The 18,415-nt window shown below is 44.2% G+C and overlaps 6 protein-coding genes and 1 non-coding gene across 7 annotated transcripts; 3 read left to right on the plus strand and 4 right to left on the minus strand.

Moving 5' to 3' along the window:
- Window positions 1-381: 381 nt before the first annotated feature.
- Window positions 382-2,760, minus strand: PUMCH_000626 (uncharacterized protein; the record flags this gene model as incomplete). The annotated part of the gene is made up of 1 exon (XM_063019705.1): window positions 382-2,760. The coding sequence occupies one exon, from the start codon at window positions 2,758-2,760 to the stop codon at window positions 382-384; it is 2,379 nt and encodes a 792-aa protein (XP_062875775.1).
- Window positions 2,761-3,843: 1,083 nt separating this feature from the next.
- PUMCH_000627 (uncharacterized protein) lies at window positions 3,844-4,881 on the plus strand (the record flags this gene model as incomplete). Its single annotated transcript, XM_063019706.1, has 1 exon — window positions 3,844-4,881. One exon carries the CDS (start codon window positions 3,844-3,846, stop codon window positions 4,879-4,881), a length of 1,038 nt encoding a protein of 345 aa, XP_062875776.1.
- An 81-nt stretch (window positions 4,882-4,962) lies between these two features.
- On the minus strand, window positions 4,963-5,961 carry PUMCH_000628 (uncharacterized protein; the record flags this gene model as incomplete). Its single annotated transcript, XM_063019707.1, has 1 exon — window positions 4,963-5,961. One exon carries the CDS (start codon window positions 5,959-5,961, stop codon window positions 4,963-4,965), a length of 999 nt encoding a protein of 332 aa, XP_062875777.1.
- Window positions 5,962-6,761: 800 nt separating this feature from the next.
- Window positions 6,762-6,834, minus strand: PUMCH_000629. The gene has a single exon. It is a non-coding gene; the product is annotated as a tRNA-Ala (tRNA).
- An 871-nt stretch (window positions 6,835-7,705) lies between these two features.
- Window positions 7,706-14,560, plus strand: PUMCH_000630 (uncharacterized protein; the record flags this gene model as incomplete). The annotated part of the gene is made up of 1 exon (XM_063019708.1): window positions 7,706-14,560. One exon carries the CDS (start codon window positions 7,706-7,708, stop codon window positions 14,558-14,560), a length of 6,855 nt encoding a protein of 2,284 aa, XP_062875778.1.
- Window positions 14,561-15,435: 875 nt separating this feature from the next.
- On the plus strand, window positions 15,436-17,124 carry PUMCH_000631 (uncharacterized protein; the record flags this gene model as incomplete). Its single annotated transcript, XM_063019709.1, has 1 exon — window positions 15,436-17,124. One exon carries the CDS (start codon window positions 15,436-15,438, stop codon window positions 17,122-17,124), a length of 1,689 nt encoding a protein of 562 aa, XP_062875779.1.
- A 145-nt stretch (window positions 17,125-17,269) lies between these two features.
- On the minus strand, window positions 17,270-18,319 carry PUMCH_000632 (uncharacterized protein; the record flags this gene model as incomplete). Its single annotated transcript, XM_063019710.1, has 1 exon — window positions 17,270-18,319. The coding sequence occupies one exon, from the start codon at window positions 18,317-18,319 to the stop codon at window positions 17,270-17,272; it is 1,050 nt and encodes a 349-aa protein (XP_062875780.1).
- Between the last annotated feature and the right edge of the window lie 96 nt (window positions 18,320-18,415).

Here is an 18,415-nt window from a genome sequence, read left to right on the forward strand (position 1 = left end):
TTGTTGTAAATTAGGTAGTTGGTGGGGGAATAGGTGAGTGGTTCGGTCGGTAGTAACTCGATTTTTTCAGAGCCAGCGTTGCGTGCAGGACTGCTGCGAACTCTAAGTCCAATCGCCCCACGTGAATTAATAACACGATAAGGATAGGCTTTTCAGAATTTTTGGAATTTTCGCTGGGGCGGGCTGAGTTTTATGTACCTTGAAGTTCCCCATATTTTGAAATCTTTCATGATTGAGTCCACATTCAAGGGCTTGTCAGTACTAGTCAAGCAGATTTCGGAGTTATATCGCCTGGGCTTGTCTGCAGTAGTGCATTCCTAGGAAGGACGATTGAGAATGCCTTATCTTTCGGAAGCTGAAAGCGAACACGATCAGGTCAATTTAGATTTTTTCGAAAAGGTACAAGTATCCACATGTTTCGATTTCATCTGTCTTCTCGCCGCAGTCAACGACCTTTTCATCGTTAAAGAGCACCCATTTGTCGTCAATCCGGATAAATACAACATAGTGGCCTGTGTGAGGCGAGCTGCCCTTGTGGCAGATCACGGCCTTCACTTTGTAGTCAGCAGTTTGATTTTGAGATTTTGCCTTTTCCAATAGTTCCTCAAGAAGGTTTTTCGTTTGTTCTGCAACATTGACCTTAGGGGATGTGTTTTCAATCACACCATCATCGTCTGGATTGCTGAAAAGCCACTCTACAGCGGCATTTGGATCATTCAGATGGAGATACAACGCTTTGCGCGCAAGCTGGGCTCCAAATCCCATGGATACCAAATTGTCGATGGCGTCTTGAGGTACTTCAGCCTCAGTGGAGCTGGTTCCGTCGTTAGATGGAACGGTAAACGGAGTGTCGATATCAGCATCATCCATGTGAGCAAAGATCCAGTTCATTGCTTCTTCTGCACCTTTGTTATCCGTATTGTAAAGGGCACGGATGCAGCGTTGCTCGCCGAAACCCATGCTTTGGAGCGTCATCAATGCTTCATCATTTGGCGCGAAAGATGGCTTCGCGGATCCAGGTGAATCCTTCAGAATTTCATTTTCGTTTGGCCCGAAAACGGGCGCCTTGAAGGTTGCAAGATTGAGTATTTCTGGCAAATGAACAGGAACATCAACTTTCACGGGCTGCCAATTGTCCAATTGGATTCTTTGCAAGCTTGTCATGAGATATCTGGGGAACGTTTCGAATCCTGTCTGCTTTGTTGCCTCAGTCCGTTGACCACATGACTCGCATGAGTATCCCTCGATAGTTTCAAGGCCTGTCAAAAGCTCGAGACCCCTTTCAAAGGTCGTTGGCTCGTAAATCTTTTTTCCATTTTCATCAACACTTGCTACCTTCAAGTCTACCGGAACAGATACTGTATCGACGAGCTCGCGAGTCATCAGTCCATTATGACAGCTATTACAGACTAGCTTGCTGGCAAGTACAAACTTCAAATCCCTGTTTAGGTTCAAACCATACTCTTTGTCAAGTTTGTCGAACAAATAGAGAAAAAATTCGTTTGCATCTTGCTGCTTGTTGGTTCGGAACTCTGTATGATTTTCACCGATGAGGTTCTTGAAAGAGTCTGGTCTAATTCCCTCCTGGTACAGATCACCCTTTAAGCCACTAGGCTTTGAGTATCTGCCGGAGTTTAAGCCATCATAGAGTTTGATAAGCTGCGAATTCAAGTCCATGGCCGGATTCTCGACTGTATCATCAAATGCACGGGTCTGGAAAAATTCCCTATAAGCTGGAAGGTTGAAGAGCGCTTGGATAACCGAATTTATGTAACAAGAATTGCCGAGGTTCTTCATGCCTGTCAAGCCAGGTCCAAATACTGGGGAAAGTAGTTCACCATCGCTTCCATCGAGATTGAATTGCCAGTTTTTGTTTGTTTCTAGATTCAACTCAATAAGAGTTTTCTCTGATTTGACGGCATCATTCAAGTTGATGCCGTAAGAGTCTAATATAGATGCAAGCCCAGGAACTTTTACTTCATCGTTACACTTGTAGCAGTAGCAGTCGCATTTATCCTCTTCTGCAGAAAGCGAACCAAGTTTAGCAGCAACTGCATGGCCCGTCTGTTCATAATGAGCCAATGCATGAGAGTTGCCCTTGATGTCAGTTCCGAATTGGGCGCGGCCACAGCTTACTGATCCACAGGACAAGCAGACCCACAAGTTCAGGGTCAATTCACAGGCTGAACAAATAGACACGTCAGCATTACTTCCGCTCTCGTGAGTTGGGTCAAGGCTCGAAGAGTGCTCACATGCAAAAACCTCATGTTCCCATGCTTGTATGTCATTATCTGTATTTGCCGAGTTGGCCAGTAAAATCTGGTCTACCAAGTTTCTCGTAGCATCCGGACAGCTCTCCAAGTCAAGCTCTGCATCTAAAGGTGATACATATACCGCATATGTTGTCAGATACAAGTCCAGGTCCGTTTGTTGCACGATTTCCAATTTGGGAGCTTTCGGCAGTCTAGTATCGGCCAGGTCCAGCAGGAAGGGAGAGGGCCGATCCGACTCAGGTTTTAAAGATTTCTTTATGTTCAAAAAGAGCAGATGTCTCTTCTTCTGGTAGTGTTCCGATGTCCAGTTGCGATGTTCAGTTCTCGAAAATGCCTGGAAACAAGACATGCAAACGTCAAGTCCCCGGGGCGTATTTTCGGCATTGTCGAATGTGTACATACACTCATCCTTATACACTTTGCTGGAGGAGGGGATTGAGGTAGGAAGGCCCGTGGTGGCGGTTTCAATGTATTCTGAAAGAGACATGGTTAGTAATTGTGGAGAAGTAGTAGAGGGTGTGATAAGAGCAGGTGGAGCAGATGAATTGTGGGTAAAGTTTGGAAATTAATCGAAATTTCAGTTTCGATTGGTATTTGATTTTAATCGCTTGCTTCAAAATCTAGGTAATATGTGACAAATTGATTTTTATGTTCCGTTGATTCATTTCAGAAGGGGACTGCCAATGACGTTGAGTCAATGTTTCCGATGACAATTTCTGATAACTAAAAGAATTTTCAACTTTGAATTCCACTGAAATTATCGATTCATGTTATTTTCAGTAGGTGTCTTTTACCTCCAACTTGGCGCTTAGTGGTCATACAAGGAAATGGATGATTTATCGGGAAGAGATGATAAGACAAGAATGTGTGTATGGAAGAATCAAGTGATATTTAGTGTATTTGCTTCGGTATTTCTGTACAGAATAGCTTTCTTTGGGTGGATTGGTTTCGGCTGAACTCCTCAGAGAAGAGACCTTTACAAACTAGTGAAAACACTTTCTCCAAATTTATTTCAGAGCTTTGCACTTCTTGTGTTTCTTCAAAGCTTTAAGATCCACCTCCGATTAAGATTATCATCTCTTCGCCGCCGTATGCCTGTGCCACAATAAATGTCCCTACAAACAGTGCCAAACCAAAATTCTCCTCATTAATGATTCAAACAAATGCGAGATAAGTTTCTCAGGAGCAATGTATCTTGATGTCTCAACCAAAGTAATTCATTAAAGTTTAGTAATTACGGTACCTTTTTCGGGCTTAACTCCGGACAGGGGTACACATGAGCCATAATATTTGGTCCAGCCATGACACATCTCTTCGGGTTCAAATCTCAAATCAACTGAGCTCAAAAAAGAGACCCCGTAAATAAATTCCAATTCCCAAACCTCGGTTTTTTCTAGTATTTTTTCCTTGACTTCGCGCCGAGTCCGTCTATTTGTAAGTGTATTTCATCGCACAGCATCTATTTTTTGCACCCACGGTACTCCACACACCACCCACCAAACCATCTAGGTATTAGCTAACTTTTGCTGCTGAAAACATATAATCACAAAAACAAAGAAATTGAATTAATATGAGTCACGTGGTTGGTGTCTACTATTCCAATTGGTCTGTTTACGACAGCAAACACAATCCTCAGGACTTACTGCCATCAATTAATCATGTTTTCTACGCTTTTCTCAAACCCGACATCAAAACTGGAAATGTCAAACTAACAGATGAATGGGCAGATACACAGATGTCTGTTGGCGGTGCTGCAGGTGCAATTGCAGCGCTGATGCTGCTCAAATCGAGAAACCCAGAATTGAAGGTGATAGCCTCAATTGGGGGCTGGGGGACCAATGCCGAATTTCAGGAAGTCACTGCCAACACCGAGAAACGCAGCAATTTTGTCAATTCGACAATTGATCTTGTGCGTCGGTTTGGGTTCGATGGAGTCGATATTGATTGGGAGTTTCCTGCCAACACAACAGAAGCACACCAATTAGTCGAATTGTTGAAGCTGCTCCGCACAACTTTGAGCTACATCAACGAAGCTCTTACTCTCTCGGTGGCGGTACCTGCGGGCCAGGATACCGTGGATGTGCTTAATATTCCTGCCATGGATCAGTACTTGACTTTCTGGAATATCATGTGTTACGATTTCGTCGGAGACAAATGGTCTAATACAGTCGGGTATCATTCCAACTTGTACGGTTTCAACGGCTCCAATGCGCTCAATGCGGACCTGGCGCTTCGTTTGTATGCGCTGCGTGGAGCTTCCACCCACAAATTACTCTTAGGCATGCCAGCTTACGGGCGGTGTTTCTTGCAGCCTCAGCTGCCAGAAGTTGGAAGCGTATTCAACGCAAAATTCCCTGAGGGTAAAGACACTGTTGACTTCAATCGCATAGATAGAAGCACCGAGATCTTCGATGGCGAGCGCGTAGCTGCTATCGCATATGATCACCAACAGAATATCATTGTCACGTATGACAACGAGCAGAGCGCATCTATCAAGGCCATGTATGTCCGGGACAACGGGTTGGCTGGTGGATTCTGGTGGGACTCAAAGGGAGATGCACCCAACTATGGCTTGATAAACTCGTTTGCAGACACACTCAGATCGTAGTGGATAATACAAAACAAAACTCGTCTTCCTATTTATATTCAATTATACATCAGATTTGGTGCGCAGCCCGAAGCGCTAGTTTTACAAAATCGAATCCATTCTTGAGAACACGCTGATCACACCAGCGATCAACTCGAGTTGCAACTCAGAAGCACCGCTCAGCACGATTTCGTCGGCAATCTCCTGTGCTAAGTTTGTACCCATGCCCAGCGCATTCTTGGCCAGCAGATCGAAGGGAAATTGGGAGTAAGTGCCCAATAGTTCATCAGCGCGCAAAAACGCCTGGTCGCGCTTCTCAAATGTCAACAGTAACAAGACATTCTCCAACACATTGGCAGCACACAGACCACACACCAATGCCACAGTACGCAAGTATCTAAAGGATGTGTCAGCAGGGAACTGGTCGTTGCTCAAAGGATCTAAGTCGCAGGTTTTTTGGGTCAACACGCTCAACACGCGGTTCTTGACATATTCCTTCAGGATCTTGTCTGCAATTGGGTGCGTGGCCATGTCGAACAAGAAGAAGTTCTTTCTTTCTGTGCGCAATATTCCCTTGTCTACAAGACCCTTAGCCAAACGCTCACGCACCTGTTTCATCTGGTAGCTGATCTTCATCAAGTTCCAGGTTTCTCCCGAGAGCAAGTCGATCCAATTGGAGATCGACAAATGGCCCTCGTCGTTTTTCATTGTTTTCAACGCTTCATCGAGCAAATGCTCCCCGGTGGGCTCCGCGTCAATGACCTCCACCAACCGGTCACACAAGTCAAACCGCCGGCGCGCAGGGTCGTTGACCAATGAAATCTTGCCTCTAAATGCCAACTCCAACAAAACGCACCCCCGAAGAGCGTACGAAATGTTGTCATTCCAGAACAGGAGATAGCCCTCTTTATCCTTCAACCCCACCAACAACACCTCCTCCATCAAGGTCAAAAAGGGCACCTTCAAGGTTTTATTGTCGACAATGTCGCGCCGGTCGACTCCGACTTTGTGCGAATCATTACTGTAATCTTCATCATCACTAGCATTGTTGGTTACCTGGACAGTGCGTCCACCACGACGTTTTTGGAGCACCTGGGACATCTGGAATTGGATCGTGTGTGTGTCCGGATATGATTTGTGCGGGATGTGTGGGTAGATGCAATGTTGTGCTTTCGGGAAAGAAAGGCGACTTTGAATGGGAGTGGAAAACGGGTTGTAGTATGGGAGTGGATATGGCTGTGAGAAAAGCGCGTGGATGGAGGAGGGTGTAGGTAGAGAGGAATGTGATAAGAACGGAGGAGGTGTGTTGGGGGTTGAGAGTTGAGAATATTGCGTTTGAGATTGGATTTTTTGAAAAGAAAGGAAATTGAGCTCAGATTTTGTTTGAGTGTGACGTTTGTGTCTGTGGTTGTCGTCTGTTCGATTTTGGTCCCTTTAGGCCATATTAGAGACTGCAATTGCCGCTGCAACTTCGTGACACAATCGAAGGTTGAAAGAATTGTTTATTTCGGAATTAATTATTAGTGTGAATTTCAAGACATGGCGGGTTTTGCCAACAAAAATGGTTGATAGCGCCGAGCTACCATGGCTGGGAGTTGCTGGGATGGAGGCATCCAGCGGAAAGTGTCTACGAGATGCAATTGGATGATTGGATCTAGGGCTCTTAATGGCGAATTTCTAGTCATTATTAAATATTCTTCATGACGATCATAATGAGAAAGTGCTTCTTTCCAGTCAATTTATCGGGTTGGTCGTCTAAACAGTGCTAGATGGACCCATTCAGATGATGACCCACATCCCTCAAAGCTATAGAATTCTTGTTCCCGAAACCAAAAAGAATTGACTCCGGGTCTTTCGATTCTTCAACGAAAAAAAGAATCAGATTCAAAAATTAAAAAGAATGGACGAGTCCGGAGTCGAACCGGAGACCTTTCGCATGCTAAGCGAACGCGCTACCAACTACGCCACACGCCCTGTTATTGTTGTATTTATCTTACGATTTAACTGGACCATCTAAATCCCTAGCTATGCTATTTCCAATCGTCTGGGTGTAATTTATATATGCTTGATAAAAAATTCTTGTTTTTGTGCCACGGTACTCTGGTTGAAGGGCTACACTATAATCAAACACTACAATCAAGCACCACAATTAAACACTACAAGAAGGACACTGTATTAAAAAACACGATAAAGTGCCAGGATCAAATCCCTAGAAATTTGCCACTTTTCGAACATACTTGCACCATAATCTTCTTTTCTATGGCAGCGATAGACAAACATGTACCACCCTACACGGCGCTGATATTACCTAAGCTTGCCACAATTAGAAAGAACTTTCATATATCTAATTAACAGACTTCCATTTGAGTCTTCAATTTTTTCTTTTCGTTTCATCATATGTCAAAGAAGTCCGCAGATTCTCCAATATCACACACGTAGTCAATATGGAACAAGAAGCTCCAAACTCAATTCACCTCCAACACAACATTCATACACAAAGTCTAAAAAAATCTCGCACTCCTTCTCTTCATCATAAAATAATCTTAATCTTTCAATTTTTTTCATCTCATTCACTCAAAATCATGTACTACTACCACACACCTATTGTTCCTCCACGATAATCACTACTTAGCCAAAACACTGTCCATTGTGTAGCCACCATACCCTGGTATCCCAATTTAATCATACCTATCGGTACATTTTCATGCACACAACGCAATTGTTTTGATACATTTCAAAAAAATCCCTCACCGAGTCTCTTGTAGAACTATTTAAACACCCCTCAGTCTCCCCAATAGATCCATCCTGTCCCTAACCAATTAAAACATCGGTCCCACTGCAGATCATGGTTGCACGGGTCACTCAAGACGATATGAGTGTGCCGTCGCTACCAGCAAGTGCGGTCGCTGCCTCGCCAGAGGACTTTGTATCGTTTCCCACACTTCCAGATCCAGAGGTGGTATCAGAACACCATTTCTCGGCCATTTTGTCCAAAACATTGCGCAAGGTCACAAACAATGCTTCCAATTTGGTGCATGGAATCCTGCCTGTTGCTGCTGGCGCTGATGCCAACACTGAAGCTATTGACTCTCTGTCCCTTATATCTCCCAACCGTACAGTGGCAGACGAGTCCATCGATCGCGCACTGTCGATTTCACATGAGGGCGTGAGTAAGGATGTTTCGCTGGTCAAAACTGGCATCATGCCGCTTCCTGCTGCCGCCAAAAGTGAGGTGGGGCTAGATCGAACCTCTGTTCTGATTCTCCCGCCCTCGATACCAGAAATACTACCTCGCGTCACCTCGGATCATCACTCCTTACGTCTATCCACGATGACAAATAAACATGCATTGTCTCTGATCGATACCCGAGGTGTCACCATAACGAAGGATCCGTTTCCGAACAAGACGGAGGATGTGGAGCTGCTCAAAGCAGCCGAAAAAACCATTCTATCCGACCCGAAAAAACTGCCTTTGGCGACCGCCGCCGCAAAGATGCCGACTTTGGCAAAGAAAACGCTCCAGAGCCGTATATCCTCTATCTTTAATAATCTTCCAAACGACATCGAGCTCTCAGATGACCTGGCCTCCGATATGGACACAATTGATAACGATACTATAGATATTCTGTTTCGTGGCACTTCTCTCAAAAAACTGGCGGAGTCTGCCCCGCTGGCACTGTCCAAAGTTGGGAATAAATCGCCCTCACCATCTAAAATTGCGAAACTTCCGCCAAGGAAGTCTTCTGCTCACTTTCCGACTGGAATTCTAGACGGCGCAAAACATATCATCACCAATAATTTGGGAGGTGTGGCTAACTCAGCATCATCGATCATAGGATCGATCCCAAGCAAAAAGAAAAAACGGGTCAAGCCAAATACATCGTCGAATAACCCATTGAAGAATGGCGGTATACCTAAAAAATACTGGATGAATGACTCCTTTGTTTCGGAATGTCTTAATTGCTTCAAGTCATTTTCTGCGTTCAGAAGAAAACACCACTGTCGCTTTTGTGGACAAATTTTCTGCTCTGATTGCACGATATTTATTTCTTACAGGCAATACAAAGATCAGCGTCTGAAAGACTTGCCTTCCAAGGACTTGCAAGCCTACTCAGATAAGTTGAGGGTATGCAAGCCGTGTTACAGCGATGTCATTGTTTACTTGAGTGATGACTCGCTGAGTTCCTCCGAAAGCGATGCTGAACTGGATATTGTACCCGAGGTTTCTTTTGGCGAAGACGCTGGTAGTCTTTTGTTCAACGATCATGAAGCTCCCTCTTCTGCAACTACGAGTGAGCATCCTTTGTCGCGTCTTCGGTCCCAATCGATGAATTCGCGCAGAAATAGTGCAATTTATGATCTGTCGATGACAATTGCGAATCGCACGTTCAAGCATGATCGTATGGATAGAAGCGAACTCGATCATCTGTCTTCATTAATGTCGGCATCTCCATCTGGACTCGATGCCACTCAACGGAGCCCTGAAGGCTTGTCACGTAGATTCCCGACACAGATGGCTATTCCTACTACAAGAACAGGCGAGGCTGTGGAAATTCCGGCTCCTAAAAAAAGTTTCAGCTATTTGACACCTCTGCAGTCTCACAGCTCTGCAGTAACCAGCTCCACCAATTTATACTCTGGTAGTATCAACGAAAAAGATTTCTCAGAGCCAAAACTGTGGTTCAACAATCACAAGCATGGGCCCTTGGCCCAAGATATTATGCATTCGGGAAGCTTGGAGAATCTAGGTAATTTATACAAGGCTGTTGTAAACAACAGATATGTTCGACTTCCCTCGGGTTCTGATCTCAAATTTGGATCCCCAAAACAATACCTCTTGGAGGATAAAGCAAAACTCGATCGGGAAGAAGATGGAGAAAGTGAGAATGAGGATGAGCAAGCCATGTCATTATACACATCATTGATCCAGAGTGATCCAGTTGGCTCAATTCGTCCTCACAACTCACTCGCTTCGTCTCTCTCTCGCGTTCCAACACTACGAGAATTTCCGACAATGTTTGTGGATGATAAATATAATCCAGTCAATTCTGGCCAGACGGATGCTATGAAACGTTTCGAATTCAAACCTATTGACTCCCTTCATAATGCAACGATTAATGAGACTAAGCAAAGATCAGATTTAAGATCAAACGAAAGAGCAAGGGCCTCGCTTCGCAGAATCAAGGACCGTAGAATGCATAAATCCGGCAGAAAATCTCACGGAAGTACTCTCAAATTGCCTCCCATTGACACAAACTACCAAATTACAAGCACAATTGCTGCAAGCACTACGTCCACGCCAGTTTCTCCAACTCCTAGGTCTCTGGTACTTCGCTTAGGAAGTGAGAATAATTCTGATTCCGGTAATGCTAGCTCTACTCTCGGAATCCAATACCAGAACGAGGAACAGTCTGGAAGCTCTACTCCTGGTTTTTCAAGTATGCAAGGACACTTGCATCATTTCAATCTGTATCACTTAGATGATTCCATTGATGAAAACAGAACACTTGGGCGATTAAATCTAGATCTGGACCCCCAGGAGGGCCTGACATTCAAAAAGCAGTTGTCTTCACACGTGAAAGCGCTTATGAACCAATGTTGGGAGGATTGCGATATGAAGGATCCAGGGGAACAGAAACGATGCTCAAATGCATTGCACAAAGCCTTCGCTCACATTGAAAACTTGAAAATTATTGATACCTTGGATGTGAAACAATACATCAAGATAAAAAAGATTTACGGTGGGTCAATTGAAGATACTCATGTTCTAGAAGGAATGTTCATCACCAAAGATATAGACTCGAAACGAATGCAGGGTTCTATTAAAGCTCCAAAGATTGCTCTCCTCATGTTTCCTTTAGAGTACTTGAAACAAAAAGAGCAATTCATCAGTTTGAGAATCGTTCATTCTCAGCAATCGGTGTACATCAGCAATCTTGTTTCGCGTCTCGTGTCTCTTGAACCCGACATCGTAATTGTTGGCGATACAGTATGTGGTCTTGCTCTAAAACAACTTGAGGAAGCAAATATCACTGTTTTATCAAATGTCAAACCTCAAGTTATTGAACGACTTTCAAGATATATCAAAGCTGGAATATTTCAATCTGTCAATGAATTGTTCTTCAAGAAAGGTGTATTGGGAACATGTGATATATTCGAGATTAAAAGATTTATATTCCGAGACACAGTCAAGACATATGCATTCTTCACAGGTACTCAAAAAGAAGCAGGATTCACACTCTGTCTTCGTGGCGGTGACGAAGAATTTTTGAGTAGCTTCAAATATGCTGCAGAATCACTGATTCCTGCTGTCTTCAACGCAAGATTTGAGAAAGGTTTCTTCCTGGATTTTGCACTATGTGTAGAAGCCCCGCCACCTAACCCTGGTATAACTGGTCTGGCTTTACTCAAAGAATGTTTGGCCATAGCATTGGAGCATTCTGGTGATTCGAAGCTTTTGTGTTTGAAATCCATTGAACATTTCGGAGTTTCAAATTATGTCGAGTTGTTTGCGCAGAGAATTCTAAGCTTCTCGCCCTCCGTGCATTTTCCGTTGCCTGTCCCACTTGCAAATGTCATCAATTCATTGCAACGTGCGATAGAATTTTATCAATTCAATTGCGAGCTTCAGCAAATTACTGAAGAGGATGAAATTGAGGGAGCATGGCTCGAGAAATTACATTTCGACTTCAACCTTGAAAGGTTTACTGGCAAAGAGGATGTTGTGCAGATACTCAAATTTGTCAGCGAGGAAAAACTAAAAAGCCTTTTACATAATTTCAGCTTTAGAAGCAGATTATGGTCCAACAGTATGAAGTATACTACTTACCAATTATATCCTATTTTTCACAAAAGCATCCGATTCTTACACTCTCGTGTTTCTATCAAGAATGCGACACCATGTTATGGCCCTATAGTCGTAGTGGTCGACTATTACTCGGATAATGACAAACCTCTTGGTCAATTTTTGGATCAACTCATGCAAGAGTCTAGCAAGATTTGCACGGAGTGTGGAGAATTGTTTCTCGATCACTATAAAACATACGCACATGGAAATGCCAAAATCGATATGATTGTCGAGAAGATCTCTGATTTGCCCCACGAACATTTCAAAGGTAAAGATGAGAGAATAATGTGGTCATATTGTCCGGTTTGCAATTTTTCGACCCCTATCAAGGCTATCAGTGATGAGACTTATTATCTTTCTCTCGGTAAATTCTTCGAGTTGAATTTCTGGTCGAAAAACACATTCTATCACAAGGAGTGTCGTCATGATTTCTTCAAGGAGCACGTGAAATATTTTGGATTCAACGACTATGTTATCAGAATGGAGTACAGCCCAATAGATACCTATGAGGTTGTGGTACCACGCAAAAAATTGGAGTTCATTGCTGAAATTGATATTGGCCTAAAGCTTGATGCTCTCAAGCGAATTCAAACCTCTGCAGTCAAATTCTTCCAGAGTATATCCAAAAGACTTAATAGAGTGAAGGTAGATACTTCTGAGCATGCTGAAGCAGGAAGTAAAAAGGTGGTGGAGCTTAAGGATAGGCTAGTCACGCAACAACAATTCATCAAGACAAAAACTCTTAGCATTTATAAGTCAACTCCTCCTACCAATTACCTTTCTCTCAATGTTATTCAAAGGGATATGCAAGAGCTCGGAGTTGCGTGGGACAAGGAATTCAACGAATTTGAAAAGAACTTCCTTCCTTCTGAAAACGAAATTACGAAAATTACCCAATTTCATCTTCAAAACTTCCTCATTGACAAGTTTGATACTGAATTGAAAGATGGAGCTGAAGGAGCTGATAAGTCTCTCGATGATGAACATTCCAGTGTGGACAAGGCCAGTGAAGGCGAGAAAAATGATGAGATCGGGCCTATGCAAGACAACGGGGCTGATTCGAAGGATTGGAGCCAGGTTGGAGCTAAATTGCGGGTGCCACTGACTGCAATAGAAGACAAAATCATGCAGTTCAAGCAATCCTTAGAGAATGATCAAAATAAGCATATGCTCAACGGAAAGCCGAGACCTGAAACAATACTAGACTTGAATCTACTGGATAATTCATCACCTCAAACGCCAAACAAGGTTCAAGATCTTACGAATTATTTCAATCAAATGACGTTGGAGTTCCAGAAACAACGTGAAAAGGTGTTGGAGAACAAGTCAAACAATTTCAAGGCTATCCCCATTGTTAATTCGCTGCCAATTGTGGATATATATGACAACATTGAAGACGTGGTTGATTCAGAGAACGAACGGCGTTCACTCAAGCAGCATCAGCGCCGCCCGGTTAGTCCATTTGGCGATCAAAACTCAGATAGTAAAGCAATTCAGCAGACTTTGAACAAATCGCAGGCGCAGGTCGTCTCGCTGGATGGTTCAAAAACCGTGAACTCTGTGTCATCTGATGCTCCTAGAAGAAATTCACGAGTAGAGATTCCTCAACCTGAGCGCAATTCGTTATTGAAGTCTTTGACAAACTTCTGGGCTGACCGTTCGGCCACTTTGTGGGATCCATTAGAGTATCCTTTAGATTCTACAGAGCACACCTTCGCAGACTCTGATGTGATTGTTCGCGAAGACGAGCCCAGTTCTTTGGTTGCGTTTTGCTTGTCCTCAAATGATTACAAGCAGAAAATTCTTGATATGGCTACCAATCCTGCTAGTCAAGCTGAGGATCAAGGCGTAGATGGCTTGGAATCAAGTGAGCAGTTCCAAAAGAAGCTTCATCTGTTCATGAAGATCGAAAGAAAATTCAAGAAAAGAATTGATGCCGCAAACGATGAGACCACGCCTTTGGAATCAATAATGACAAAAACAAAGTCCAATCACTTGCGGTACCGCTTCCTTGATGGAAACTCCGACATGTCATGCAAGATCTTCTACAGTGAACAATTTGAGGCCTTCAGAGTAGCTTGTGGAGTAAATGACCTGTTTATTCAGAGTTTGTCACGAAGCATTAAGTGGCACTCGAAGGGAGGTAAAAGTGGGTCCAGTTTTCTCAAAACTTTGGACAACCGTTACATTGTGAAGGAGCTTTCCAAGTCGGAACTCGAGTCATTTGTTTCTATTGCGCCCTTCTACTTCAAATATATTGCCCAGTCCTCTTTCAACACTTTGACAACAGCGTTAGCAAAGATATTTGGATTCTACCAAGTTGAAGTACGCAACTCCATGAACGGCAAGGTGTTCAAGATGGATTTCTTGATTATGGAGAATCTATTCTATAACAGAACGACTACACGAATTTTTGACTTGAAGGGTTCCATGCGAAACAGACACGTGAAGCAGACAGGCCGAGAAAATGAGGTGTTGCTCGACGAAAACATGATCGAGTACATATTTGAGAGTCCTGTTTTCGTCAAAGAGCAGCTGAAAAAACTATTGAAGGGCTCCTTGTTCAATGACACGGCCTTCCTCTCTGAGATGGACGTGATGGACTATTCGTTAGTGATTGGTCTCGACGATTCATCGGGCAAGCTTTACGTGGGAATCATTGACTGGCTCCGTACCTTCACATGGGACAAAAAGGTTGAGAACTGGGTGAAAGGTAAGAGCTTGGTGGGTAAGAAGGGCAAGGACCCCACCATTGTCACGCCCAAGCAATACCGTACTAGGTTTAGAGAGGCCATGGATCGGTATATTCTTGAAGTGCCCGACATTTGGTATGAGGGAGCCACCCATGATTGAGCACCTATTCTACAGTGGTCTTAATCAATGCAAGGTTCGTAAATTCAAACACCAACTAGGTACCCAATTCTCCAGTTAAAATTAAAAAGAATGCAAAAAATTGTAAGACTAAAACATAATCTCTCGTCAAAGTAATTCTCAAACCATTCCAAACTCATCTTGATCTCTGCTGCACTTTCAACCTTATTTCCGTCCACGACCTGAATATTAATAGTAGTATTTGCAAACAAAGATAAGTGCCTGTATGTAAATGTTCTGTGTGCACCACTATCACCATTGGCTGCAGTTCGTTTGTGGCTATACTTAGTGGACCACAGTAAGTCAACAAAACCTCCAACAGAGACAAAACCCCGAAATCAATTCAAAATGACTACTAAAAAGGTAAGTAATTGTAATTCCTTTTGTCACGTGACCACGCCGCTGCTCTCTCACCAACCACCCCCCGTCATATCCCACCCAAACGCGCTCAGCCGCTTTAAAGCCGTAGCTCTCCTATTCCTGTGCAGGCCGATGTCTACCATTTCCCATCCACACATCCTACTAACAATCCCACTACCTAGTGATAGATCCTACCTTCAATCGCCATTCCTGATCTGTGAAAGGTCTACTTTTAATATTTGGGTTCTCTTGTATATCCCGGAAGCATTTCCCAGTTTGGACACCTCTCCCCTGCACCGATCCATTGTGTTTTTGTTTCAGCCGTTTCCCAACTGAAGAACAACAAAAACAGACTCCAGATATACGTCTAAGCATCGCCGAAAGTGCTGCCGCAAGCTAGTTCTTGCTGATCTCATTCTGATAAAAATCTCTTTTTCCCTTTAATTCGTCTATTTAAACGTATATCGTCACCTCTACCAATACCTCGCTCGAACACAATGAGAACACCTATTTTCGCCGTGTTTTCGTCATTGGCCCTCTTGGTGGCCCTTGTCTTTCTTGTCTTGGCCACTGTGTCTGTGCCGGTGGCGTCTGTTTTCAAGCTCGGCCTCACCGATGAGTTCCAGTATGGCTTGTTTGGATACTGTGATTCGACACTGCTGAACTGTACTAAAGCAACCTACCCCGTAAAATTCAGCGCAGCTGGTGACTCTGCGTCCTGGTTGTTTGGTGCGCTGACCAGAGACATGTTGGCACGCGCGTTTGTGGTTTGTCCTATTGCTGCTGGGTTCACGTTGATTACGCTTCTTTGCTCTGTGGTATCCATCTGCTTTGACACCAGTGCGCTCAAGACCATTGCACTTATATTCAACGTCTTCACGTTTTTGGCCTCGGCCGTGGCCTGTGTCATGATTGTGTTGGTGTTTCTGCCTCACGTGGGATGGCTCGGGTGGCTTACTGTCGCTGCTGCCTTCTTGACGCTTGTCTCTTTCCCACTCTTGTTCTTTTCTGTAGGAGTCCATGGCCGTAATGACGATGATGAGGATGATGACGAACATGATGTTGAGCAGATAAGAGGAAATGGGTTTTATGTCGGAGAAAAGTCTGATGATTATGGACGCTCTGACCTCAACAACAAGAACACCAACTTCACCAACTCCACATTTTCTCCTGTCGCCAGAACCTACGACAACGCGACTTCAGACTATGGTGAGAGCAAACAAAGCGGATATGTTGTCAAGCTGAGCTCCTCGGTGGATAGTCTCTTGGAGTCCAAGCCTAACATCGCCAGCGATGTCACAAAGGCAAACTCGAGCATCTCAAAACCTTCCAGCAACAATCCATCTAATTTTTATACTCCCGTGAACCTTAATAATGGTCCCAGCACGCCTGTGTCAGCTCACAGACAAATGGCGCCAAACTACATGCCTAGTCCTGTTTACACTGGAAACACGAAAAATTCGGCGCCATACCCACAATCCGATAGAGGTCTGGTTTTGTACAATCATCAGCAATATGGTGTCTTTGACCACCATCCTAATGTTGAGGGTCACCAGCCATTTACTGAATTGGGGGACAACGATCTGCCAGAGAGAATCTCCGTAAATGAGGATCAAGACCGTGTGCTCGAATCTGACGAAGAGTCTCACTTCACTAGTGTTTCGCAAAGACCACCTAACGAGACGTACAATTCCAACTATATCAATCAAAATCAGCAACAAGGATACTATCAGGGAAGTGCTGCCAATTATCAACCATCAGCACTGCAACTGAACATGGTCTCTAAGCGCCCTGTAAATTCCAGCAATCCAGGTTCAATGAACAAGATTCCAACTTCCAATGGTGCTCCTCCACAGTTGCAGAACGCTACATCGTACAGTTCTTTCCAGCAACAGTTCCAGCAACAGCCACCTTTCCAACCTCAGTTTCAACCCCAGCAACAGTTTGTACCACAGGGCCCACCTAGTCTGCAAAACTTCTCCCAAGGCCCACCACCAGGGGCTTACGGAGGCCCTGCCAGACCAGCCAACAACAGACCCACAGTTTCTGAAAATGCATTGAACAGCAATCCTGACTTTGCAATTGGTTTTGGAAATAAAAGAAAGACTGGAGCTCGTGCTATGCCTCCTGCTAGTCGTATGGCCGGTGGACCACGTAATGGACAATTTCCTGGTGCCGGGTACTAAGTGGTAGTTTAGGTCTATTCCCGTGGATTTTTATTTTGTATAGTACAATAGATAGGATGCGTGTGCTTCCGCCATTAATAAAACGTTTGTGTGACTCTCTTTAGGCCATGCTCCAGAGCAGGAAGAGTGATTCTCGCGCTTTTCATCACAGCAGCTGATCAGGATTGGGCTTACTCTCCACGGGCTTCTCAACGATCTTCGTTGTGCTATGTGGCCTCAACAAAACAATTATGAACAATGCAAGTACCACCAAGCTCATCAAAAAGATAATTTTGCATTTGGTGGTGCGTTTCTGATACCCCTGGGCCTTTATGAGCTCTCTATCCGACTGTCTCAAGTCTTCGACCGCCTGCGCCAAATTGTAGTCTATTCTGTCGAGCATGCTTCCCTGGTCCACCACCAAAGTCTCCATTTCTCTGAAAATGGTAGATATCTCCAAAATTCCCATTGCAAGCTTGGAGATCTCACGTTCACGCGAGGCTAGGATCAGCGAATTGGGGTTGTTTTGGATCTGCTGTTGTGCCTGCTGGAGAGCATGCTTTGAGTAAGACTCGATGTTACTGGTATCCTCTTCGAGAAGTGCCACCTTATTTGCAGACGAGCCGGCTAATAGCTGGCGGGTATCGTCGTCGTTGGTTTCGTCATCATCGCGCAAGAATTTGATGTAATTGTTTTGTAAATTGCGGAACACGAGCAGACTCTCCTGGATCCGAACCGCGTATGACTTCTTGTAGTTCTCTATGATTGCCAATTCATCTGTGCTATAGTCGAGCTTCAATCGCTGGTAATTCTTCTGAAGAAACTCCAACTTCTTGATGGGCACATAGCACGCTTCAAACATCTTGGTGATGGTATAATTGAGGTCCTCGATTGCTTTTTCCAACGCAGCCTTCTCGCTATCACGAGTGATAAGTAGCTTCTTGTAAAGTGAACTTAGGTCGTTTGTACGTAGCTTGATGGAAGCCAAGGTCTCGTCCAATGACTGCGATATGTCGAAAATGGAAGGCGCAAGCGGCTTCAACTCGATTGAGTCCGGATCCTCGCCTTTGGCTCTATTTCTGTTGCTTTTTGGGCGATTGGACATGAGTCCCTCTTCCTCCTCGGCTAGGGTGATTGTGCGGTCATGGGAAATTTTGGGGGGTCGAGGGATGGTTCTTCTGTAGGAAAGAAAGAGATTTGTTCGGTCTCTGAACATTTTGGGGCAGATTGATGGGGGTTTGTGGAATCGCTTATGATAAATGTAGTAGTTGTAGGCAGGAAGGAAGGATCCAGAAATGGAGGTGAGGCTTTG

Source organism: Australozyma saopauloensis, chromosome 1, assembly GCF_035610405.1.
Source record: "Australozyma saopauloensis chromosome 1, complete sequence".
Taxonomy (NCBI): domain Eukaryota; kingdom Fungi; phylum Ascomycota; class Pichiomycetes; order Serinales; family Metschnikowiaceae; genus Australozyma; species Australozyma saopauloensis.